At 41.3% G+C, this 25,594-nt stretch overlaps 1 protein-coding gene across 1 annotated transcript; it reads left to right on the top strand.

Moving 5' to 3' along the window:
• The first annotated feature begins 1,253 nt into the window (after positions 1 to 1,253).
• SLC6A4 (solute carrier family 6 member 4) lies at positions 1,254 to 25,540 on the top strand. Its single transcript, XM_082776168.1, has 14 exons — positions 1,254 to 1,581; positions 8,902 to 9,514; positions 10,209 to 10,343; positions 11,102 to 11,321; positions 11,746 to 11,884; positions 12,270 to 12,404; positions 14,281 to 14,384; positions 15,104 to 15,231; positions 15,318 to 15,430; positions 16,209 to 16,340; positions 17,480 to 17,579; positions 17,943 to 18,043; positions 20,753 to 20,920; positions 21,739 to 25,540. Exons 2-14 carry the CDS (start codon positions 9,052 to 9,054, stop codon positions 21,811 to 21,813), a joined length of 2,013 nt encoding a protein of 670 aa, XP_082632294.1. The 5' UTR covers positions 1,254 to 1,581; positions 8,902 to 9,051; the 3' UTR covers positions 21,814 to 25,540.
• Positions 25,541 to 25,594: the final 54 nt, after the last annotated feature.

The raw sequence follows: 25,594 nt of genomic DNA, 5'->3' as shown, positions 1-25,594 counted from the left end.
GACGCAGAGCTTTTATTTCACATAAGGGGGTAGGATAAGGGATCCATTCCAGTTTCCCAGCAGTGGTGAACTGGAAATCACCCCTGTGTGCAAAGGAAGGCGCAGATTCCTCCTGCCGTCCGTCCTCCCACCTCCCAGAACCTCCTGCCCAAACCACAGGGACTCATCCCCAGATGGAGACACACATTGAAATACCGCGCTCTGATCTCAAGAAAGGTTTAGGGGGTGTTTGTCCTCTTCAGACCGTGAACGATTACAGTATGCCAGAACACTAACCTGCTGGAGTTTTTTTTCCTGTCTGCAGCTAAGCAGAGATTAACACGACCAAAGCTGTTTATTTTGGAAAGGGGAGTGCAAGAGGGGAGTACAGCGAGAAGACAAATTTAAATGTTGCTATTTTCACCAAAAAACAATAGGTCTCTACTACTATTTAAGGGGAAAAAACTTAATTGTTAAAACGTTTTTAAGGTACTGCCACAAGAATTAATGGGAAAGTAAAAATCACTTTCGATACACATCTGTTTGCAATTGCAGTACCTGAGCTATCCTTGAGATGGTGCAAATGGCACGCTGCTGGCTGATTGCTGCTATCATTAAGGGAACAGAAGGAAAAAAAAAAAAGAATACGCTAATTATAACCCTAGGATTTTCATTTTCAATATATATATATATATATTATCCACTTAAATGTCTGGAACACATCTCTGAAAAACAGAGCTAACAATCAGCTACTCTCACTTGTTCCCATTCTGTTTTTCTACTTTCTTTTTCAAATCTGCCACCTAAAGTACGGCAGTATTTCACTGACCTGCTATTCGTGGCTTTTTATAAACAAATTGTGAAGTTTCGGAATGAAGAACTCCTGGGTGAAAGAAGCAGGTGAAAAAGCTTGTGGCAGAGGTGAGATATGCTGAGGAGCAGTAGGAAGAAAGGAAAGTACTTGTTGATTTTACTGAAGTAGGAAAACACTTTTTAAAGAATTTGTGCTTAACGTTTCAAAACAAAACTAAACTTATTTCTTCATTTAAAAAAAAATGTAAGTGCTCAGAAATAACATTACTCTTTCCAAGCCCCTTTGCTGTGCTAATATCCCTATTGGTACACAATCTGCAGAGCCACCTGCAAACTTGTAATTTACTGACTCCCTCAAAACTTCAGTCCCATTTGTCAGCCCCTTCATCATCACCGTCCTGTTATTTATAGCTGTAATAACAGGCAGCAAAGCTGGCCCTTACCAGAACAGCCTCCCTCACTCTCCCTCTGCCTTCATTGGATCCTGTTCTTTTGAAGCGATCGGAAGGCACAAATGTAGCCACCCACCTCTAGGAGAAAAACTGAGCTGCAGCCCTGGTGAAACATAAAGTTTATTTGACTAAAGTGACGCAAAAATTCTTAAAGAGCTCTTTGGCAGCAGATTATCTGGAAATCAGACCATGTGAGGGGGACTGGTGTACAAAAACCTCCCCAAGATGCTGAGTTGCCCACAGGCTGCGTTCCCCAGCCGCTGCAGTAAATGTGGGTGAAGGTTCCTCCAGCTTGGATAACTCCAGGGAAAGCACTTGCAACCCGGCCGAAAGACAGGTAATGAAAGACTTTATGATTTTGTTTTTTCCACATGCAGCTGCCTAAAGTACTTTGTGAAATTCAGAGGGACTCCTGGAAGGCTGAACCTGCCTTCCGAAGCAAGCAGACACCAGAGGTTCCTTAACTTCTCCTTGCCTCTTTCAACTTTGGCTGTAAAGCCTGAAATGCTGATGACACTTTCAATCCTATAAATGTATTAATTGCTTCATTTTAACTTAACTTTTAAGGTCTTAGAATGATTTCGAAAACACTGGGGAAAAAGTACATCTAACAAAGCTTTGGGAAACAAAAACAACACAATGATGTATTAATTTTTGGTGAAAGTTTCCTTTGTCTTTTTTTTTTATTACTTTATATTTTTTATGCTTTTGTTTGCTTTTCAGCTGTTATATGCCTTTCTCTGCCTCGTTCAGGCACTTGTCCAGCAATTATGAATGTTGGGAGTCAAATGGCTGTAGCTGAACATGTTGTGACAGTCTGAAATATCAGAGTCTTGGCAGTCCGCATAATTGCATTATTAAAGCAGGGTTTATATAAAGTTTACCAAAATTAAAATGAGCTATAATGGAAAATGAAGAAAAGCACCAGAACCTGAAGAAAAAAAAAAATCATTGCAAAACATTTACTTTAAAATGGTAAACTTTATTAACCAAATTAAATTGTATTTTAATAGGTAAACTGTGCCAGCACAGTAAATTATCTAGCTCAATGGGACAGGTTTATTGTAAGTAGTAAATCTGTACATAAATATACGTACAGTCAATCATGTTTACTGCTGAAACTGGCTTGCTGGGTCAGTCCAAGTCAGACAGAAGTTGAAGTGAGGAATGCAATGCAACCGAACATATAAATAGTCACTTTTTGTTGTGTCAAGAGAGCCTGGGAAGGAAAGGACAGTGCATTTAATGCCTCTGGGTGCTCTGGAGGTTTGTGACATTTTTTAAATGTGGGCTGCAGGCTGTCAGGCATTTTAACAGGAAGGCTCTCATGCAGCTAGGCGTCATCTTCTGTGCTTTTGATGAGTGAATTGATCATAATTGTCCTGGAGAGTACTTCAGGAACTTGGCAAGAGACCGCTGTGGGACTGTTTGGTAACCGAACAGGGTGGTGAATTTCAAATGATTCTACAAATTAACAAAAACTGACTCCAAACTGGAAATTTAATAAAAACCCTAAGCTATTCCCACACATGGAAATGTGCAGTGCATTTAGGTTCTTTCCTGTTTCCGTCCAAGGAACTATAAACTGCTGAGGTTTCATTAGAAACAGCGTTAGAAGCTGAAAGAAACATTCGCTCTGAACCCAGGGTCCCATCTCATGCTCACATTTTAACTCTTTTCCAAAACTGAGTTCCTGCAGCTCTGTTGAGCTGGCAATTCGTGGCTTAGAGAAGTGATATGACATAAGGGAGCCATCCATGGGATAAGTGTTTCACCAAGTACTTAGGTAGAGCTGGGAGCCTGAAGAAAGGGGCTGTGTCTTGGAGACAGCCAGGAGCAAGTGTCCTTCAGTGAAACATCATCTGGGGACCATTTCTTTGCTTTCTTCACACAAAACCATTCCAACGCTAAGTGTGTGTATGCCAGCACATATGTGCAGCTGGTCTGTGACTTCTGAGTGTGCAAACAGGTCTTTTACTTGAAGCACTGTGCAGATTAATGTCCCTGTGCAGTTATATCACAGAGCAGTGCCCTGTTCCTTTGGTGACATTTGCTGTTTTACAGCCCTTCCTCCAAGCCGATATAAATAATTCGAGGAAGACTACAAAAGGAATATCATTCCCTCCAAGCTTATCTGTTTCCTTGCACTCCATGTGGACACTCTCAAGCCAATAAAATGCATTTTCCTCCCCTCTCTGCTCTTTAAATAACTGTCCTCAGCTTGGCAGCATTCCCACTCCTACACCGCACCTCTCTTCTCCACGCTTTCCTCCAGGTAAAATCTCCCTTTTCTGCTGACTCTTGAATTTCAGCCCGAAACACGGGCAGCTGATGCTCTAAGCCTCACAGTACAAGTTGATATTCCCCCAGTACGATAGTTTCCAGAACTATTTTCACATCTTACCTATACAAAGCCTTATCTGGGCACACACGAGTTAACTGGAGAGCTCACTCCTTGGGCTGCTCCTGCCTAAGCAGCCTTTTATTCCCCAGAAGGGTCATTGTCTCAGGGGGACTGCTGGTCGAGTACAGTTCTACTTTCCTTTAATGGGAATGGGAGCCAGCCCTTGGAGGAGTGCAAATATTCATATACAGGCCCAGTTTGCTCCCTCCATGCTGTAAATTTCTTCTAAAATACACATTAGAGTGATGTGCAGAAGCGCACAGACCAGTTCCATTTCAGATCACTGGGATCAGACCTGCGATGTATGGAAAAAATTCACTAGACCCATTAATTTCAGTGTGTTTTGATCATTCGTTATCCCAAATCGGTTTTGATTCTTTTAAAACAGACTAGAGAAGGAAGCAAAAAAAAAGAAAAAAGAAGCACCTGAAGAGATCATTTCTCGGTTGTTGTTCTTTACACGTGGGTTTAGGTCTGCTTTGCACATAACACCTATGCATCATCTTGTTATGTATTAATGAAGATCAGTTTTTGAAACCCAAAACACAATCTGTCACACTTCCTATCAGCTCACCTCATGGAAACAAGTTAACAGAAAAGGATGATCTTGGTACTCCTTTATTTTTGATGAAATAAGTACAGGTGAATGCATTCAAAAGCATAAGTCATTATTTTTTTGAGTTATGAACTCTAAATGTGACTCATCAATGACAATCCAGGTAAAATTCGTTGCTATGTAGTGCAGTCTAGTTTCAAGATTTAAATGGCCAATATATTTTTTTTCCTTACTTTTTTTTCTTTTCTAGCAGCTCCCTAGACTACAGAAGCATTTAAGCTATCCTGTAATAATTTTGATTAAAGGGTTACTCCCAGCCTGTGGAAAATCAGGATCGATATGGAGTCTCTATACCCTTTCACGCCACACAGGCAGCAGAACAGGCACTCCCTGACCCCCAAGAGCACAGGAAAAGGATCAATTTCTATAATTTTTCAAAGGATCAATTTTCTACAGTTTCTGCCATCCCAGTCACAAACCTCCCCACGCAAAAAGGCAGAGTAGGGCCGGTGACAAACAAGACAGCCTTTTTCTGGAGGGATACCTGACTTCTCTCTCATCACACAAACCACTTGTATGATTTTCTAGACAAAAGGTTTCCTTGGGCTCTTTCCTTCTGTGTGCAACTGCCTGTGTGACCTGTGACTTCATGGCAGGGTGTAACTGCAGCAGTTACATGATCACAATGCTCATCAGTGCTGGGTGATGGCAGTGAGATGTAGGTCAAGTTAGCAGAAATCATCTCAACGTTCAACGCTGTTTGCCAACAGCATAGATTAACGTTTTGTCGTAGGGTTCCAAGTCATTTAATTTTTTGCAGGTGCTAGCATGAAACTGGCCAGAAACAGTGCAGCTGGAGCGCTGGCACTGGTGGCAAAAGGGGGAGTTTCACCATGGGAGTGCAGCTGCAACCCAGGCGGTGGCTGGTACTCCGGCAAGCCCTGCCTTAAATAATTAGCACATTAAAAAGGAAAATAATTTGTTCAAAGTGAAATGTATGCAAATATACGTTTGCAAATCACAATGTATTTGATCACTGGGAGGCCAGTAACGATTTCTGCAGCGGTGCAGAGTCAGCCTGAAGAAGCCTGGTGCTGCCTGCCACCGACGTGTTCACCAGGTGACACCAAGGTTTGCCTCCCTTGGAGCATCTGGTATTTGCTGCACCTCAGCCTGATTGTTTTAGTCCCATATCAATCTTTAAATTTCAATTTTCTCCTTTAAAAATACAGAGGAAAGGAAAATCATTTTGTGTTAAAGTGCTGGGAAGATTTATGCTGTAGATTTATCGCATGGCAGCGCATTAAAGGAAAGGGATTCCCACATTGCCACGAGAGGTCACTGCATGCCTCCAGAAATAAAACAAGGCAATGAGAAACCAACTCTGAGGCTCCCTGCTCGGAAAGGAACCGGACCCCAGGCCAAGGATGCTCCTCTAGGACTGCTCTGGTAGAGGCAAAGGAGTTGGGTTTGTACAGCTACAGAGCTGGCTGAAATTCAGCTCTGTGTAGGAGTAACCAAAAATTATCGTGTATTTAATACAAGCCCCAAGAAGCACACGGCTTGGGTTCTCCATCCCAGTGCTCCCAACAGGCGAGGCAGAGCTGGGAGCCCAGGGCAGAGCTGTGGCTCGCTCCTGGCTCTCCTGGCACAAGGAGGGGGCAGCACAGCTGGCAGCACAGGGGACAGCTGCCCACAGGACACCAGAGGCACCAGAGGGAGGAAAGACTCAGGCATGAAGCGTCTCCAAAAGAGCAAGGTCACACCAAAAAAAAAAAAGAAAAAGAAAAAAGGTAAAGCCAAAAAGAGCAAAGTCACACTTACAAAACAAAAAAGGCACAGCTTTCTTTCCTTTTTCTTTTTTTTTTTCCCTTTTTTCTTTTTATCTTTAACTAAGTAGGTTGGTGATAAGAAGCCAAGATGAATTTATCTAAGAGCAACCTTTGCAACAGCTCAGATCAAAAATCTGTACTAAATTGCCATTCCTTACATCATTTGCTAAAGGCGTGTATCACTGGGTCCTGCAGGGAGATGGGCACATGTAATTAAGCGGAGGCTGGGCTGGGCAAAATCCTTCACTAATAGCGTGATTTTCTCCCGGTGATTGTCCCTAATAATCCTAGAGTATTTCTCAACTCCAAGAGCTCTATTTCGGCCACTGTTGCCACTGTTTGTAGCAGTTGCAATTCCTTCAGACATTTCTTTCTTGAATTATACCAAGAGGAAAAAAAAAAAAAGTATATTCTCCTGATTATTTTTTTTTAACTGGATAATGAAATCTTATGGGTCTGTTTTCATGTGCCAACTCTCCTTCTGTGAACATGACTGCATAGCTCTGGAGTCTCACTCCGGAGATTTCCCATGGTAGCTGATGAGCTGTAATTCACTTTCAGAAAGAAATAGTTGAAATTCCAGCTAAAGCCCCTCAAAGTTCACAAGTCTTATGCATATTTGAGGCTCAAACTACTGAAAATTCTACCTACTTATGTAAAGTGATGTGATATTCCTTTTCTGTGGTCTGCAAACGGAGCTTAGATTTGGGTAAGGACCTTGTCACAGATCCAGGAAACCAACGATATCTTCAACAATCTTTCCTTGGGAGGAATGTGCCAAGAAGTGTCTATGTGCGGAAGCAAAATGTTTTATAAATACACTAAATGCTTAATTCTCAGGTGTGGAAAATTCAGTCTCACAAGATAATGAAGTTAAATCAACATCCTTTACTGCTTTCCCACTTATGAGTAAGAGGTATAAAGTCCAGAAGGGTTCAGGTTACTTTTCCATATTACGCTTAAGTCTTACACTTAACATGCTCTATCCACGATGGAGAGAAGGATTGGCCGTGGCTTTTCCTAGGATTTTCATGTTGCTACCGGTGGCAGTAGAGCTGTTTTCATCTGCACAAGCTCTTTTGGGACATGTGGAAGGTTTCGGACTCCAAAGACACTCAGGTTTTATAGTCTTGCAGGTAAAACAGAAATTACTCTTCTTTGCCATAGTATTTTTCTCTGGAACCCTGAAGATGTTTCGGTCTTTGTGGATGATTAACTAATAGTAGCAAAGTGCTGCAATTGTAGGAATTATGCATTGATATGCACTGCTTGCTGTGTGATGAGAAGAATATTATCAGGGTGAGCACAGAAAGTAAGCAGGAACAAACGAGAGGCTTCTGGAAGTTACAAAAATACCTTCGAGGAACTTCTTGCTCAAGAACATCCCCTGCAACTCGATAACTTTCCTTCTGCTTGCTTGTTTAGGAGGAGGCTTAGCAAACTGTCTTTTTACAAGACTGAACGCTGGCAAAAGATGTGAGTTTTAATAGCTCCGGCAATGAGCAACCTCTAGCAATGAGCAATAATATACCCTTGCTGCTCTAGTTTTTCCAGCAGTTGGAAGTGAAATAATGCTTATCCTTGCGCTCAGGATGTTGCACTGGTAGCTACTGTGGTACAAAATGCTTTGAAAAGGGAAAATGAGTTGTAATTATCATAATTTAGTATGTGGGGGTATCACGGATTGTTCGACACTTTCCTAGCCATAGAGCAAGGTCAGTGCAGCACCAAGGATCTGCTCCTATTCTGACATTTCATTGAGTAAGGGCAGCTGGGCATTCACACTACCTAACAAACGAGGAGAAAACAGAACAAGACACGAGGAATCAGTCCTTTTGCTGTTATTTTTATATTCTCCAGGAAAAATTAATTGCTTTATTCTATTTCTGAATGGCTCGTTTCCCCTGAATTCCTCATGTAAAGCCAGGGAGTTGCTCAGTGCAGGGTTTTTGCTGGCAGCACAGTCCCTTAGGAGCAGCACCAAGTGCCCTTCCCAGGGCTGGAACCACGGCGTGAGCAGAGCCAAAGAGAGTGAGAGATGCCTTTATTTCTCCAAGGAGTTAAACAAAATGGGGGACAAGTTTTAGTGTTTAAAAGGAAACTCCGATGCTAGTTGTTACTGACTCAAAACAATCGAACTGAAGACTCCTGATCTTTTTCCTTGTTATTAGAACTGACTGAATGTTAAAAGTTAGTTGATGCAAAAGCACTGGCATTTAAATACTTTTCTAAACTTTCATTTAAGCCTTTCAGATCTGCTTCTAAACGTGGCAGACACAGTGGGATTTCTAAAGAAATATGGTAATAAAACGTTAACTTGTATATCCATTGTTATCTAAGTATTTGTTTAATTAATTCTGCTCTCTTAATACTGGATGAATCTAGAAATTAATGGTAGAAATCACAGTATGAAATTATGAGAAGGCAAACACAAGCCAAATACTACGCTCCGCCCTGATGTTTGCAAACTGGGAGTCCCACAACCTCCCGGGGTGTGAAACCAGTGCTCGGAGGGACAACGCGGTACCAGAAGACAGCAGGACTGTGACCACCTGTGAGTTGCCCCACAATGCATAAAATCCAGCAAATCTGCTGGATATAACAGGTCTGCTGGATCTTTTATAAGCCAGGTACACCACCTGCAGCTGTAGGATGATTGCTTCTTTCCTTTCTCCGTACACAGTTGAGTTTTGCTGGTACATCCTGAAGGGATTATCTGCTAAATATCACACTGCGTGCTGTGGTGGTGAATTATTTCCAAAAGTATTTTAATCACAGAAAGTGTTACAAGTGCTGGTAACATGAAACTACTGGCATCAGTAAGCCCAGTAACAGATTTTTTTTAAACTATTTTTCATTTCTTAGATGGTGTTCGTGCCTTCAGTCTGATGGATTTAAAGATGGAGGGGGAGTTGTAGGAGCATTGGGAATACAGTGGAAACAAAAGCGTGGGAAAAGAAGCCACGCGGCCGTGCTGCTGTCCCTCTGCAACTGAGCAGGACGAATCTTGGAAAAATGGAAAAAAAGGCAACGAGCAATGAGACTCAGCTGCTGGCTTCCACGAAAGATGTCTCAGGCTGCAATGAAGGAGAAGACTGCAGAGAGAACGGACTTCTGATCAGGAACCCTAAATCTGCCCTGCGGCTAGTGGAGGATGGGAACAAAGTCCATCCCAGCCAGGGAGATAAGGAGGAGGCAGCTCCGATCAAAAATGGCTATTCAGGGGTTCAGAGCTCTGGTCCTTGCAACGGGATGGGAGGGGTGGAAGATGCCCAGTGCACTGCCCCCGCAGCCACGACCACCACCACAACCACCACCTCCACCACCTGCGGAGCCGAGGGCCAGCAGCAGCTGATGGAGCTGGAAGACAGAGAGACCTGGAGCAAAAAAATTGACTTTCTGCTCTCTGTCATCGGGTATGCAGTGGATCTGGGAAACGTGTGGAGATTTCCTTACATCTGCTATCAAAACGGAGGAGGTCAGTGACCGGTTCTGTATGTTGTTTTTAACACCCAGCTTCCTTGCTTAGAAATGAGTGAGTTTAGTGGCTCATTTTAATACCATCCATGACAAATGGGTAAGGGAAAAATACTTCTGAAGCAGACTGAAAAACCTAAGCAGTGTGATAGGATAAGATACAAATAATCAGTACAGCTATAAACTGAAAGCTGGGTAGGTGCAAAACAACCTTGCAGGAGAAGATGCTCAAGCCCTGCCCAAGGGCTGTCTACAGCCAGATAAACCAACGTGTCAAAACACTCACCAGGAACGCTAGGACAGACTCACTGACATTTCACCCAAAACACAAATCCAATCAAGGAAAGCTAGGACAGGAAAGACTTTTGCCTCCCTGACGTACAAAGGCATTCTACTGAAGTTAATCATTTTTGCCTCTATCCCACAATTGTACCCATTGCAGAGGCAGTAGGGTCTTTGTGAATGCCACCTATACAGAAATGTGAGAAGCCTGGCCTGAGTGCTGCTTCTTTCATGCTGCTGGGTAGTTGCCCTGCTGAGAAATCCCAGGATAATTCAGCGTGGCACACTGGCTAGGGAGGGAATATGGATTGTCCCTGAGAGATAGAAAGAACTCTATTTATGGAGTGTTGGGACTGGTGGTGGAGAAGTCCTACGAAGAACTGTAACCATCTTTCTTAACTGCTTTCTTGCAGGAGCATTCCTCATTCCGTACACAATCATGGCCATCTTTGGAGGTATTCCTCTCTTCTACATGGAACTAGCGTTAGGACAGTACCACAGGAATGGGTGCATCTCAATCTGGAGAAAAATATGTCCCATTTTCAAAGGTAATGAAGGGAAATGGAAAATTATCAGGAACTTTCCAAGTACCTGATTTTTCTATAAAGATGACATTTCTGAAAAAATATGAAAATCACATAAAGCAAAAGGCTAGATCTACACAAGATTTTGGCTTTACAAAGAAAGCTTTCCTAAGACTTTATGTACATCTGTAGATGTGTGTGTGCTCTCATATACACGCGATGTGCAACTCTCCGATTGACTACAGAGAGGCCAGTCCATTTTCTCTGACCTAAGCTTGAAAAAAACAAACAAAACAAGCAAAAAATTAGTTACTCAAGTAATTATAATATTACTGAACCCAAAATTAAAAACAAGAAAGAAGAAAGATCCACTACTTCTATTTCAAAGATACAAGGAAACGAGTCCCTGTTTGCAGTCTTTTAGAATAGAAAGACCTACTCTACATGCTTGTTACTCTTGCTAGAGCTCTGGTCTTTTTTTTTTTTTTTTTTCCCCACTGGGAGTACAAGCTGGCAGTTTCTAAATTCCACATTTTAAGAGCAGATGAAACAAACTATTTAAGCGTATTTTGTCTTGACTACGAATGCTTTTTTGGAATCAGAGCCTGAGTGTTTCCAAAGCCACAAGAAATTCCAGTGTGGTAGACACAGGACAGGGCATGTGTGCCTCCTGCAGAACTGCCTTAGGCAATCACTAACTGTAGTTGATGTGAATAAACAATTCCTTCTTTTCCGCGGCCCAAAACTCACTCACTTCCTGGAATTATTTCCTACCTTACTAGGAATTGGCTTTGCCATCTGTATAATCGATCTTTACGTGGCCTCCTACTACAACACCATTATGGCGTGGGCCTTTTACTACCTCGTGTCCTCCTTCACGGCGGAGCTGCCGTGGACCAGCTGCACAAATGCCTGGAACACGGGCAACTGCACAAACTACTTCAGCAAGGACAACGTCAGCTGGACCATGTACTCCATCTCTCCTGCAGAAGAATTTTATACGTAAGTGCATGTAAGTGAGGACAGTGATATCAGACAGAATGGTGGAACATGTAGCAAGGTTTTCTTTGGAGGGGGAGCAGGGGTGTTTAGCAAGAGTATTCTTTTCTAAAGTATTCAAATAATCAAATACTTGTAGGGGTATGTATGCTTCGGGTGTGTGGGAGGGTGCTCTGTATTTTAGATCAGACGTTCGCAATTTTCTGGCCTTTATCAGCTGTCAACGCTTATCATTTATCATCACTGATGTACCACAAATATCAAGCTTGTAATTAAAAAAATCCAAAATGATATGACTCTGAAGGCCTTATCAAGGCCTCAGGACTACTTGTAATGCTCAGATCACAGTATGGGACTGCTCAAAGCATACTGACCATAAGTATTTGTTACAAAAATATCTACACTCTGTTTTTCTTTCCTCTTTCAGCCGCCAAGTTCTACAGGTGCATAGGTCCAATGGGCTGGATGACCTGGGGGGCATTAGCTGGCAATTGACTCTCTGTTTATTGTTAATCTTCACCATTGTATACTTCAGCATCTGGAAAGGGGTCAAAACATCTGGCAAGGTGAATGCAAAAGCAAGACAAATCACTTGGTACCGTATAGCCTAGCAGCAGTTCTAAAGGAGCCAATTAACACGGCAGAGAATTATCCCAGACTGCCTTCACGGCAAGGGTTATGGCCTCGTGTATTCGGGAAGCTCTTACCGCAGTGACTGCGACTGTCACCCAAGTAATACACCACAACAATACCTTATGCCACCCTTCTGTGGACAAGAGCAACCCTGCCCAGAGAAAGCGTGGCTGTTCATGTGCCAACTGCCCATTCACAGAACTTTTGAGAAGTTCACATGAAGATGCTATAAATGCTAAGAGTTATCAATTGTTTAACTTCTTATCATCTGTTAATTTTCTACCCACGGCAAACGCTACCTTCGTGTTCCCCTCGCAGGTGGTGTGGGTGACTGCCACCTTCCCGTACATCATCCTCTTCATCCTGCTAGTCAGAGGTGCAACTCTGCCCGGTGCCTGGAGAGGTGTCCTCTACTACCTGAAACCTGACTGGCAGAAACTCCTGGCCACTGAGGTAAAAGCATTATAGAAGGGCAGGGATTCACTTTCAGCCACTCAACATGGATATCAGCATGTATAAACTTCAGTGTCTACTCCCAGCATTGGGCACAATTACACACACGTCTTAGCTTGGACTCAAAAGCCTGACTTCATGCTCTTGTTTAAACAGTCATGCCATTCTTTCCATAATTATATAACGGCTTTTTGTTGTGTTTGTAAGATTAGACAGGTTTTCTGGTTCTATTTAGCTACTTAAGTCCACCGTCAGTTTAGCTCAAGCTATTAGGGAATGGTGAGCAGCCTGGCATCGAGCAAGAAGCCACTGATCCCTGCTACACACTCCTTTACCTATGGCAGTCACAATGAGAAAACTCATTTCACTAAACCCTAACATCTGGATTAGCTGCAGGTTTTCTTCCTGTGAGGGGATCACTGCACACTCAGGCAGACTTCCCCCCCCCCCCCCCCCAGCAGTGGCTCCAGTTACCTGTATTTAAATGTAGTTACCAGAGCTGAAACTTAAGATCTCCAGCCGGTGACAGTCTCTGGCAGAAAAGCCCAAGCAGAGTCTCCACTGCCAGCTAACACACGACTCAGTGATCAGTGGGTATGTGCGAGTGCTCTGGAGAAGGAAGAGGTCAGTTAGGCCTGCATACGCACCCAAAGTTTGAAAAGAAAGGGGGAATGAGGACAGTACTGAGCTAGCCACAAAAACTCCTTCCAGTATCTGATTTAGTTTTGAGCTCTGGGGATGACAAGCAGTCCATCAGGCTCAAGGCTGTGCTCGCTTCGCTGCTTATCAAAGTCTCTAGTGGGGAGGGTGAGGGAAAACCCCCAAAGCAATAAATACTACAAATACAAAGATAAAAAATTCCAATGTTTGCAAGTCTGCCACTGCCCAGCTGATACGGAGAGTTTTGAATGAAAAGGAAATGAAAAGACACCAGTCTCTGATAAAGAAGCATCTCCAATAACGGACCACATCTTCTGAAAAAGCAATAAAGGGCATTGATATTGTATTGGATGTATCTGAAGTGAGGACAGCAGATCGCAATCTGTGTGTGCTGGACGATGACAGAGTTCTGTCTGTGGCTGATACGGGATGGCCTCACGCGATGGAAGAGTATTAGAAATGAGTTGTAATGAACTCCAGGCTTCAATCAAAAGAGGAGAGACGAATGTGGGCTTTCACCTTCAGAAAGAGAGCTGATATTGGTACTTTAGGAACACTACTCGCCAAGGCTGTGGCCATTTTTCAAGTACAACAGGCTTTTCATAACAAGATCATCACACTTGCATCTGTCATGGCTACAACAAAGCTGTACTGAGTCCTTCGAACTAGGACTGCACCCACACGGTCACACGTATTTTAATGCATTGAGAAAAAATACAGGCAGTGATCATCTACTGCTTAGCCCAGAGGACGCACAGCCAAACACGGGACTGTTCCACAGCACCCAGAGCTTGGAGGAAGAAAGGTGGGCCAAGCCCACCATGAAATCATGGACTGCAAAAGCTACATTAATCTAATCACAGGCAAATCACTGTGAATTAATCTAAGATACTGTTAGAAATTAGTATTTTAAAAAGTGTACAAAGAAATACAGTAACATTTTATCCATGGTAAATTCCTTGAAATAAATCCTAATTACATCACCAATGAACACAAGCATAGCAAAGGCACGAAAACTATAGTGGATGTTAGTACCTGTCTCAAATTTAAAAAACAATTCTTATTCCAACATACTCTTTTAACAAAATGTTCGTTAGGCCAGGACTAGCATATAGTCAGAGTAGCAAAACATCATTTTGTATGGCTAAGTGATACTGTGAATCTGCCAAACTCAGTCTGTTTCACGTCATTTTTTCTTGACTTGACTATTTTTCAGGTTTGGGTGGATGCAGCAGCTCAGATTTTTTTCTCCCTTGGTCCAGGTTTTGGGGTCCTATTGGCTTATGCCAGCTACAACAAGTTCCACAACAACTGCTACCAGTGAGTTCTAACTTATTCTGCATGTAAAATTAATATATATATATCATTGCTTGTATTAATGAAAAAGAAACACAGTGATGGTGAAAGACACTGCATTGCCAAACCTATATACACATAAATCAGACAGTGCTGTTAACAGAACAAAAATTCTTATTCAAAGATTCTGCAATCTAAAACAGTTTTCTCTCTGTTTGCCTACCCCAAAAGAGAGAATCTCTATCAAGTAGAGCAAGGAAGCTTAGGTGTAGAAATGTGCCAAAAGAAAATGGCACAGGCCACTGACAAACCATCAGATTACAATTACTCTAGTCAGTCAGTATGGATACGACTTTAAAATCTGGAGCTGGATGGCAATTTTTAGTTGTTTCCTTGTTTTCTTAAAAACTGTTATCTATACCATTAAATAAATTCTTCCTCCATTCTTTAATATTTTTGTAGTAACTCCAATCCTTTTAAAATTCCAGTATTTCTGTAAGCATAAATCCAGCATTTAATCCTGTGCCAGCCTAATGTTATAACCTGCTTGAAGTTCTTCCTTAGGAAAAGCAATGAGAAGTAGCTCAGTTGTTGTTTGCTTGTTTGCCAAAATGCCCTGCTAGTTCTTTGCATCGCATTCCCCTAGTTTCTGTAGGACTCTGTTCAGATCACCCCATCTGGTAGCAACCTACCCTTCCCATCAGACGCCAATTCCCTGATATGAGTTAGGTCTTCTGTTGCAGAGATGCTCTGGTTACCAGTACCGTGAACTGCTTGACTAGTTTTGTGTCTGGATTTGTCATTTTCACTGTGCTGGGCTACATGGCTGAGATGAGGAATGAAGACGTATCAGAAGTTGCCAAAGACACTGGTAGGCTAACTTTTTGTACAGATCTCTCCAACTTCTAAGAGATTTCGTTGCACCGTGCTAACAATTACCTCTAATTCCTACCACAGGACCCAGTCTGCTCTTCATTACCTACGCCGAGGCCATTGCAAACATGCCTGCTTCAACTTTCTTTGCCATCATATTTTTCCTGATGTTACTCACGCTGGGATTAGACAGCACGGTGAGTAGACGAGACCTCAGGGAGCAGATCTGAAGTGGTGGATGAGTGGCATTGGGTGTATGATGGCCTTACCCCAGCAAACACCAGAAGAAGCAGAATTACGACCATGGTGCTGTCACCAAAGGGCTCTAAAGCAAGACCAGCACCTCCACGCACCTTCTGTGAGACAGCAGCTCTTCCTCCAAATTCGATTTTGGAGAAACTGAGGCCAAAATAAAATTAAATGCTTTGTCAAAGTCACTGTGATAAATAGTAAGAGACCTGGGAACACGGCTGAAGCACTGGATTCATAAACTCCTGGTTGAACACAGCCTCCTTCTCTTCTGTACTCGTAAACTTATAAATCAATTAGTAAATTCTGTTATTTTTTTTCCACACTAATTGGCTTTAAAAGGTGGAAGCTAGTGAAAGCCTTCTCAATAGCACTGCAAAAAAGATGTTCTAACAATTTCCTATGTAAGCCTGTTTTTAGAGATTGTGAATCAGCTCCTTCCAGGAAGGCTGAACTCGGTTGAGTGCACAGTCTTGGTTGCATTCTTATCAGTAGCTTATTACTTGTAATAAGTGCTTTTAAGTGCTACAGTGCTTACTCTGGGTGATAGGCACTTCTTACTGATGACTAAATCCCTGCCCTACAGAGTTAAAAAATTCTGAAGAAAGTCTGTTTGAACAGCAGTTATAACCAACTCTACAGGCAGAAGAAAACACAGAAGTGTTTCAATCATCTAAAACTCCTTTTCCTGGTAAAACTGTCCTCTGTTTTTCATTGATGTTTCAGTTTGCGGGACTAGAAGGAGTGATTACAGGAGTACTGGATGAATTCCCTCATGTCTGGAGCAAACGCAGGGAATTGTTTGTCCTCGGCCTGATCATTATTTGCTTTTTGGGCTCATTAGCAACCCTGACATTTGTAAGTATTTTACCCGCTCCTCAGCTTTCCTTACTGGCAACTTTCTGCAGATGACGTCTTGGAGAGAGAGTATTTTTTTTAACACAGATTGAGGAAGTCAGATTAAATCTCTCGCCTGTTTTCTTTACGCATTAGAAACCTGTATTTGTAATGAACATAAACAGTATCTCCCACTAGGAAACGTGCTGTGAAACAATCGCATTGCAATTCAGCAAAACCCTAACATGCCACAAGTCACAAATGACGCAGCTGCTGCCCCAACTGCTAAATCAGCAAGCAGAGATGCTCCCACATTGCATACGTGGCTTACTTCTCACTGTCCAAACCTCCATGTTTAAAAATAATGGGACTTGTTACTTTCATTTACCCAGTGTGTGAAAAGTATATTGCATTTTAAAAAATGATTGAAAAAGTATCTGCTAGAGATTGCTGTAACTATTGCTGAACTGCTCTCCAGGAATTTCTGCCAATGAATGTCCCAGATCTTCCTCATCAAATCAAGCTGGAAAGCATCATCAGTCACACCTTAATTGCCCCTTCATTTCTTGTGGGATTTCATTTTCCCAATAAGCTAAATTTTGAATTATGAATGCAACAATCATAAGGGACACGGAAAAAATACTCGCCTTTCCTGTCACACTTCACTCCCCTTGCTCATTAACAACTCTCTTCTCGTTTAAAGCATTTTACAGTAAAGGCAGGCGTAGTTCCTCTCTGGGACGCAATGTCCTCCTCCTTCATCTGATTCTAGGCACCCCAAATGGAAGGAAAGCAAAGCAACACGCTGCATGTTTCCTGTTCTGTAACTATGACTCAGGTTGGAAGAAGAAGACACAGAGGGCATGCAAAAAGCCACTCCCTCACACCCCAATAAACCTCATTTTTGCATTAAAATCCAAGTAGAACAGCCAGCAGATTTTTAGCTTTTTAGCTCTTCTGCACGGCACTGGGGGAGGATGTTCATGCGGAGCCAGAACAGATCAGCAGCACAGCCAGGGTTTTCACAGGTCACAGCGCAGCAGAACTTACACATCTGCGAATATTTGGGTCCAGATGAAGGCAATAATAAAAAAAAAATAGTGTTCCAGGACTTCCGTCACTGGATCTCTGGTTCACTGCTAATGCGATCTCCTTCACAGGGAGGTGCATATGTGGTGAAGCTGTTTGAAGAGTATGCCACCGGCCCCGCTGTCCTGACAGTGGTGTTCCTGGAAGCAGTTGCTGTGGCCTGGTTCTACGGTACGTCCGCTGCCGTGGGGCAAAACGATGCTGGCGAGCACTCCTGAGCACGTGAGGAGTGGCATTTCCTGTGTCTGCAGACAAGATCACTGTCATCTCAGGGAAAAGTTTGCCTTTTTTTCCTCCCAAAAACTCTCTAGTTACCAAATCTGTGAGAATTGTTACTGATTGTTCTCTGACAGATGCATCCTGACATCTAAAAACAGTACGAGATATCACTCGAATAATTAAGGATTTAATGTAGTTAGGACTTACAGGAACAAAACAGTATTTCAAGATGGGTTCTGAATTGATTTGCTGTGCATGCGTCTACTTGGAAAAATGTGTTTCTGCTGCCACAACTCCTCCTGCTTGTCTCCACAGGCATCACCCAGTTTTGCAACGATGTGAAGGAAATGCTTGGCTTTGCCCCAGGCTGGTACTGGCGAATTTGCTGGGTAGCAATTAGCCCCATCTTCCTTTTGGTGAGTTTTCTTTACACTGTTTTTTTTTGGATCCAGCACAAGAAAATAATCATTGTACAATGCAGCTCCTTAGACTTCTAGAAGTTGACAGGATTTGCTTGTGAAGTTCTTTAGAAACAATTCTTGTTAAATCAAAGATGCCCAACTAGTGAAAAACCTGATACAATGCTGCAAGGTCTTGCTACTAAACCACAATTTTAAGGATTTTTGGAGATGAGCTGTGTAAACAAGACTGGGTTATGAATAATTCTTCTCCATCCCCCTCATGAACAAATATTACTTTGTTTTGTTGTTTTATATTTGCCTCAGCAAATAAAAATGATGAGGAAACATACTGTCTGCGGAGCAAAACCAAGGTAGGTAAATACACTGTCCCAGTAACTGCTGATGGACACTTAGAGTACTCCATATAACATTTACAGCAGTTAATTGCAGCCTTTCTAAATCTACATTTCAGAATTGGAAATACTGTCCCGATGTTTGACTTGGCAGGATTATCGATAACATTTTAACATCAAGTGTTCATTTCCTGATCCCAAATTAGTTCGTGCTGTCTTTTATTGTCACCAGCCTTAGTGGGAGCAGGGCAGGTCAAGATGGAGTTTATGAGCACCGAACTAGATTTAAGACCTACAGAACGAATTCCAAACACTATTGTAATGATCAATGCATGTTTAACAGATTTTCGTTTTATTACCCACAGAAAAAAAAAAGGAGAAAAAAAAAGACTGTAAATAAAAGTGTTACACCACAAATAATTTTTACACTACTGTCCTCTTTGTGATCCCAAAACAGTAAAATAAACAGAAGCAAACAGCTTTGGTGATGTGGTAACTAGGCAGAGCTATTTGTCCTCGCTGCGGAAACTAACCCAAACTAAGGAAAGCCCAGAAGGCAGCATGTTAGTTTTCTATGGAAATTTTAAGGACAGAATCCTTATCTTCTAATAATAATCTGGAAAAACCAAGTCAGAGATCCTTCCAAGGGCATTCCCAAATATTATTCACGTAGTATTCAGCTACAAAGTACTTGTTGTTTCACAAGAAAGTTCTCAGTCATGAAGGACGTGCACACTGAAGACGATGAATCAAATTCTGAGTAAGACTTGGCTATCCAATTTTTTTCCTCCTGGGAACACACGGGACGAGGAAGACCTAAGAGCAGCACTGAAAAACAGGCACGTTTTGTAGGAAGCCTGAAGCAGTACAACCTCTCTCAGGACAGGCAATCCCGGAATCACACAAAAGTCATTTACTCCCTAAATCCCTCCTTAGGGACCTAAACCCATTAAGAACGGTTCTCACTGATGAAAATGACAAAAATAAAATGGGTGTAGGCACACTGGTATCTGCGGAAGTTGTAATGTTTGTTTAACTTTAAAAATCCACTCATTTATTTTGATTATACATAAAAATAAAAAGCACACTCAGATTATAGAATAAGGAAATGACCACAGAGGATATGAAAGAGTTATGAACTGTTAGGAAGCGTATCTTAATGCATCATTCTTCAACTATCTTAAGCAGGGAAGAGGGCAGAGCACCAGGAACAATGAAGTTGGAATAATTAAAATGGGTCCTAGATTACTTTTTTCCTGTTCCCACGTAGTTGTTTAATTGCTACAGTAGGGATTACTTCTCTTCTCTCTTGTTTCAGAGTAGACACTTGCAATATTTGTAGAATTTAATTGAATGAGCAAATAAAAACCATGTTCAGAGCTGGAATTTCAGATCTCAATTCCAAGCTATCTGTACATGTCAGGGCTGCTGTGATCTTTGGATTCACAAACTACACACAGGAAAGCCATCTAACAGCATTCATACAGGTGACAGCAGAATACCATATCCAAACTAGGATTAGCATTTGCAAAAGCTACTGAAGAACAACAATTATTCGGATGAATATCACAGAAAATATGCTAAGGTTGTAGAACAAAAGTAACAGAAAAAATTGGAACCTGTATAGCCTATCACAGAGAAAATGGGAGGCTGCTGTGAGTACTGTATGTAAGTACTTTAATGGTATTTGAGAGAGCATGAGCAGGGTCTTGAACCCAACAAAGAACAGCATAAGGAAAACAATACAGGGGCTGGAGGTTAAATTCAGGCAAACCAGAACTGACACTGATAATGGTTAAATACGAGGCAAGTAGCTAAAGGAAACAGCACAGTTTTCATTTCTGGTGGCTTAACATTCACGTGATGCCTTTCCCATGGGATTTTTGAGCAGAAACCAAGCTGTAGGGCTCAATACAAGGGTAGGTAACTAGATGAAATTCTACAGACTGGTATCGACTGATCTGGTTTTGTTCATCTAATCTCTTTTTCTTTTCCTTCAAATATACTAGTGTGGTCCTGAGTTTTCTCCCTAATGCTTCTTAGGCAAGAAACACCAGCACGCATATTTATGGAATAAGCAATCCATATGGCACTTTTTACCTAGGTCATTGTAGTTGCTGGTTGGCTTATATCCTAAAACTCCTGAGCTCCTTTAAATTTCCTGAAGGAAAGTTTGGATATCCAAAAGCTTTTTATTAATTGATACTAATGTCATCTGAGATTTTTTTTTTCAGGATCAATATACATTTAATCCTTCTTAAGTCCTAGTATTTAGGCTTAAGTTGACTGCTATTCTGGGCCAGAGAGCTCCCTAAAGAAACAGTGCATGCTATCAAAATACATGCTTATACTTTTCTCGTTTCTTTTTCAGTTTGTCACTTGCAGCTTTCTGTCCAACCCTCCTGAGCTACGGCTTTTTGATTATAATTACCCCTACTGGACCACAGTGGTGGGTTATTGCATAGGAACCTCTTCTGTCATCTGCATCCCGATCTACATGGTTTATCGGCTGGTCGTCACTCCAGGAACACTGAAGGAGGTATCCAGTAGGCTCTGTTGTTTCTATTTGACTGTTAGGAAGGAGGTGATGTCTATAAGTATTATACGTTATTTTTTTTCTAGGATTTGATGCCCTCGGCTGTTTTGTTCCTAGCCTGCTGACAGCTAATTGTCTTTTGTCCATTCTGAGGGATTTACAAATCTCCCAGGTCTCACCGAGGGGGTTGAGATACGTATTCATATCAATTTATTAATCATAGAATGGCCAGGGTTGGAAGAGACCTCTAAGATCATCTAGTTCCAACCCAAAATTAAATCAATTTTTTTTTAAGCACTGGTGAACTGGAGGCATTCCCTAGAAATCACACATGACACAGCGCTGTCTGTGTGCCTGAGCCAGTGGAACACCAGTTCCCCTGGGTGAGCTTACAAGAACAAGTTTCTTTTGCTCTCCCACACTTAGTAAGATTTCTCCACCATAAATCCTTGATGGTCTGTGATGACATTTTGGGGATTTCTTGTAAGTTCATGTAAATACCAGTTCAGAGAGAATATGTTCAACTAGCTCAGGGTACCCACGTAAACATCAAAGTCCTAAACCATTAACATGACAGCTATCAAACTGATTTAATTGCATCTGTTACAAATAATTAATAAATAATGCTGTGCACTTCTGTAGCCCCTTACGATTTCATAATGCTAGGATAACATAACCCTGAGACATCCTTGTCTTGTAGCTGATGAGGTGTAACTCAAACCAGAGTCACGTTTTTATTACAAATCCCTTTTCAAATGGTGCTAGTGTTATTTATTACCTATAAAATGAATCAGCTTCTAATACTGATTTCTTTCCAACAGCGTATTCTGAAGAGCATCACTCCAGAAACAGCTACAGAAATTCCTATTGGAGACATCCGCATGAATGCAGTTTAAGCTCACCTGTCTTCTGGGGGAGAGGTGGAGCAGAAAACCTAACTTTCCCCGTACTCTTCCCCACCCAAAGAATTACGTTTCCAGCTGAGATAACAACTGGAGGAGCTTTCAGTGGGGGCTCTGTCACTGACAATGGGCATTTGGAAACGTGATGCCTCCAGCACATTTATCCAAGCAATCCGATGAAAACTGCCGAGCACTTCTAACCAGACTGAACCGACTGGGACCAATCCGTTCTGGAAACACGAGGACGTCTGCGTGCATGAGAATACCACTGCTCCACGCGTGGGCACTGGGGCTGGCTGAAAGCCTGCGTGATTGCCAAAGCCTCTGTGGGACGAGTGTCAGCGGGGGGGATTAGGTTTAGAATCGCACGTGTGTGGCAGTACCCCTGTATTTTCCTCAATGTGATCGTTCGTACTGGGCAATGTTGTATTCGCTTCTAAGGTTCTAATTGCTTAAACTACAGTGAAAAATACAAAGGTATTTCCGATAGCCATATATTACTCAAGTAACACAGGGTTTTATAAACTGAAATATATTAGTAAATTCTGCAAACCCTCGGTCTGTAGGGGAGTCATGATATAAGAGGAAACAATCCCGAGCAGCACTAGGTAGCACTCCGCACGAGTTAGCACACACATCTGGTAACGTTATCCTCCTTTTCATTTCCCACATTTCGTAGATTTTAACAGTTTGTTAATTGTTTCTTGTTTAATACATTCTACAAAATCCATTTTTGCAACGTAGGCTTCACTTTCCTTGAGACGCAATCAAGCAAAATACATCATGGGTTACCTGACAAGTATTTAAGTTGCTAGCACTTACTCTAATGTTTTCATAAATAAGCTAGGTATTCGCAGAAGTCATTGCACTGACAGACCTAATGTTTATTCCCAAGGAAACTATATACCAACAGTGAATTATTTGGAGTTCAGATGCCAAAAAGTGGACTCTCAAAGATCTGCTTTTCTTTTCTTTAAGTCAATTCCACAGCTAAAATTGGCTGGAGCCTGTGTTTTTTTCTATTGCTTCCTAGAAAAGAACTAAAGCTTAGAACAACCCTTTTGACTGTCTGACAAAAGTACGTTTAACAAACTACACAAGCCTACTCTGAGGATTTACTAGCTCCATGTGAATTACATTTAGCTTTCATCCCAAAGACAAAAAGATCATTTTTTTAACAAGACATTAAGTAGAGTTCAGCAGGACAGGTTCTGATCAGAACTATTTGTGTTAAATTTTGAGGCACTGATACACAAATTGACTTCCATACACATACTGATCTCTTCCTATTAGATATGTACATACGCCTTCCAACAGGAACTGCCCTTTAGAGTCGCTGCAGCCGCCAAGTCAGCTGGAGGACATCAGTCTTGCTGCAGTTAGGTGGAAATTTAGATAAACCTAAGTAGTCATCATTTATGTAAAGACATTGTATTTTTACTCTACCACATAGATTATAACAGTCTATGAAAAGTAAAATAAAATAGAGCATATAAGTCTCTTTTGTATTTCATGGTCTACTTAGGCAACATACTGCTATAAGGAACGATGTTACGTACACATTCAGAGCAGCAAGCATTAAGAAACCCACTGGAGAGTTTACATCAGTACAAAGAACTTACCTGGGTAGAGGAAAGCAGGGAGGGTACAATTGCCTTTTGAAACCATTTCCCTTGCTTCTGTTGTTTTGCTGCTTAGGTGTGCAGATACCTCGTGGAGGAATGCCTCCTACACCTCAGCTGCTGACTTCACTTACCTTTAGGTCTCAAGCCCAGCTTCCAATGAGGAAATAACCTGAAGTGAAGGTTCTTTCCAAACTACAAACATAAGTCTCCTGCACCGTTTTAAAAAAGGGAGTAGGTTCTCACGTTGCCACCAGAAAAACATAATAAATCTGTCTTACTGGATAGTTACTCATACAAGCTAGTTCTGAAGCTTACTCCTCAAGAATATTTGAAAACTACTTCCAAAACTGACTTCATTGTGAGGAAAAGACAAACAAGTTGAGAATCCATTTAATAATAAAAATGCATTAAGATCTGAAGTTGTCAATCAAAAAATTACTGTTTTTTTAATAAACTTTTCTGAGTTCATTCATTGAAAAATTACATATGAAATGTCAATGTAAAATGAAAGATGTACTCTTATGTATCAAGTGTGGGAAATAAAGGAGAAAACCCCACCCAGCTTCTCCATTCTTTAGACTGGTGTCCAACTAATGCTAGGTATCTTTCCTCCTAAATGGGAATTTTCAATAGATATATCTTACAGATGTATTTCTTGCCAGAACTGATACTCTGTTCCATGCTAGGCTCATAAATAAATAAATATTTTAAACTCTTACAGTTCCAACTTTTAGTCATTTTTGTATGCCCGCTTGCAAAAGTCTCTTTTAACAGACATTCTGCTACCTTTTATTAAGAAAGGCGACAGGATAGCAGAAATGGTTGAATTGAATATGAACATTATTTGCATCAAAGCCAAAGTTTCTCTTTCAGCCATTGCAAAGAAACTGAAACTGGGAACATTAATTCTAATGGAATAATTTGCAAGGTAAGAACTGCAGAAATCACTGCCATTTAGTGTCCAATACTACTGACATGTTATTCCTTTATAACAGCATTTGGAAAGGCAAAAAATGCATCTTTAGTTTGTATTAAGACACTAACATACAACAGCCATTTATTCTCTGGGTGGATTTAGCACAGAATGCTGGGAAACTGCCCAAGAAATGCCAGTTTTTTTCTAGTGAATTAAAACTCAGCCAAAAAGCCCCGATCTTAATATAGATTCCTGTTACAGTCACAGTGTAAAACTGGGCAAGTTCTCTCAGCTTGAATTTTGTCAGTTGAAAAAAACAGAATAATGCACTGTGACTACAGCTGTACCATGAGAGATGAAAGCTTTTAAAAATATTTGAAGAGAGATAGAAAAAGCAAAGCAGACATGTAGTCACAGGAAAAAAATATTTTCAGAAGAAGGCAGTCCAGAGGATCACTAGTGATGTTACATCTTTATTCTCTTTTCACCAGGATAATCCTGGGCGGGTAAGGAAACCCTAAAGAAGTAGACTGAAAAGGCTTTTCTTTTCCTGAATAATGTAAAGATAAAAAACATCTGTGTTTTCATTCTAAAAAAGCTGATTTTGCAAAGTACTTCAGTTCCCCTTCATTTTGTTTTAGATGGCATACTGGTTTGAGGTTTTCAAAATCTTCTTATGATAAATTAATTTTTCTTAGTATCTCTGTTTAGCTGAGTGGTTGAAAAAAATGAGAAATTGATTTCATTTATCATTGATCTGCCTTTCTTCTTTTTACACATCCACCTGAAACCATTTGCAGTAACCAATATTTATCAGGTAGCCCAACAAGCAGCCATACATAAAACACTCTTTTTGTCCAAAACATAGTTGTTTTGATACCAAACGGGCTGCACTGCAATTCAAACTGAGGCAAACAAAATTCTTCAACTCACCTTCTGCTTATCTACCACACTAGTATATCCCACCCTCTATAATGGAAGGTGAAAAGGGACTTACTGAAACTGGTAAATTAGGAATGCATTTGCCTTTCAAGCAGAGAATTAGGCTGGAGCTTTAGCTGTACAGAACCAGGTATTCCCCCCACCTTGTACATGGATGCATCTGTATTAATTTATGTGGCTGTTAAGTTACAAGTGTTGCAAGCTGAGTGTAAGTCATCAGTATGTGCCTTGTACTGTAAACTGTTATTGTAATAAATTTAATATTCATAATCCATCTGTAGATGACTCTTGT

This window comes from Aythya marila (assembly GCF_965140915.1).
Source record: "Aythya marila genome assembly, chromosome: 20".
Taxonomy (NCBI): Eukaryota; Metazoa; Chordata; class Aves; order Anseriformes; family Anatidae; genus Aythya; species Aythya marila.
Note: the sequence above shows the minus strand (reverse complement) of the source record. Positions and strands in the feature narration are given on the sequence as shown.

Coding starts and splice junctions, on each gene's coding strand:
- SLC6A4 (XM_082776168.1), top strand. CDS start 9,052: ATGGAAAAAAAGGCAACGAGCAATGAGACTCAGCTGCTGGCTTCCACG. Junction 11,322..11,745: donor CCTGCAGAAGAATTTTATAC/GTAAGTGCATGT, acceptor TTCCTCTTTCAG/CCGCCAAGTTCTACAGGTGC. Junction 15,232..15,317: donor AGAAGTTGCCAAAGACACTG/GTAGGCTAACTT, acceptor TTCCTACCACAG/GACCCAGTCTGCTCTTCATT.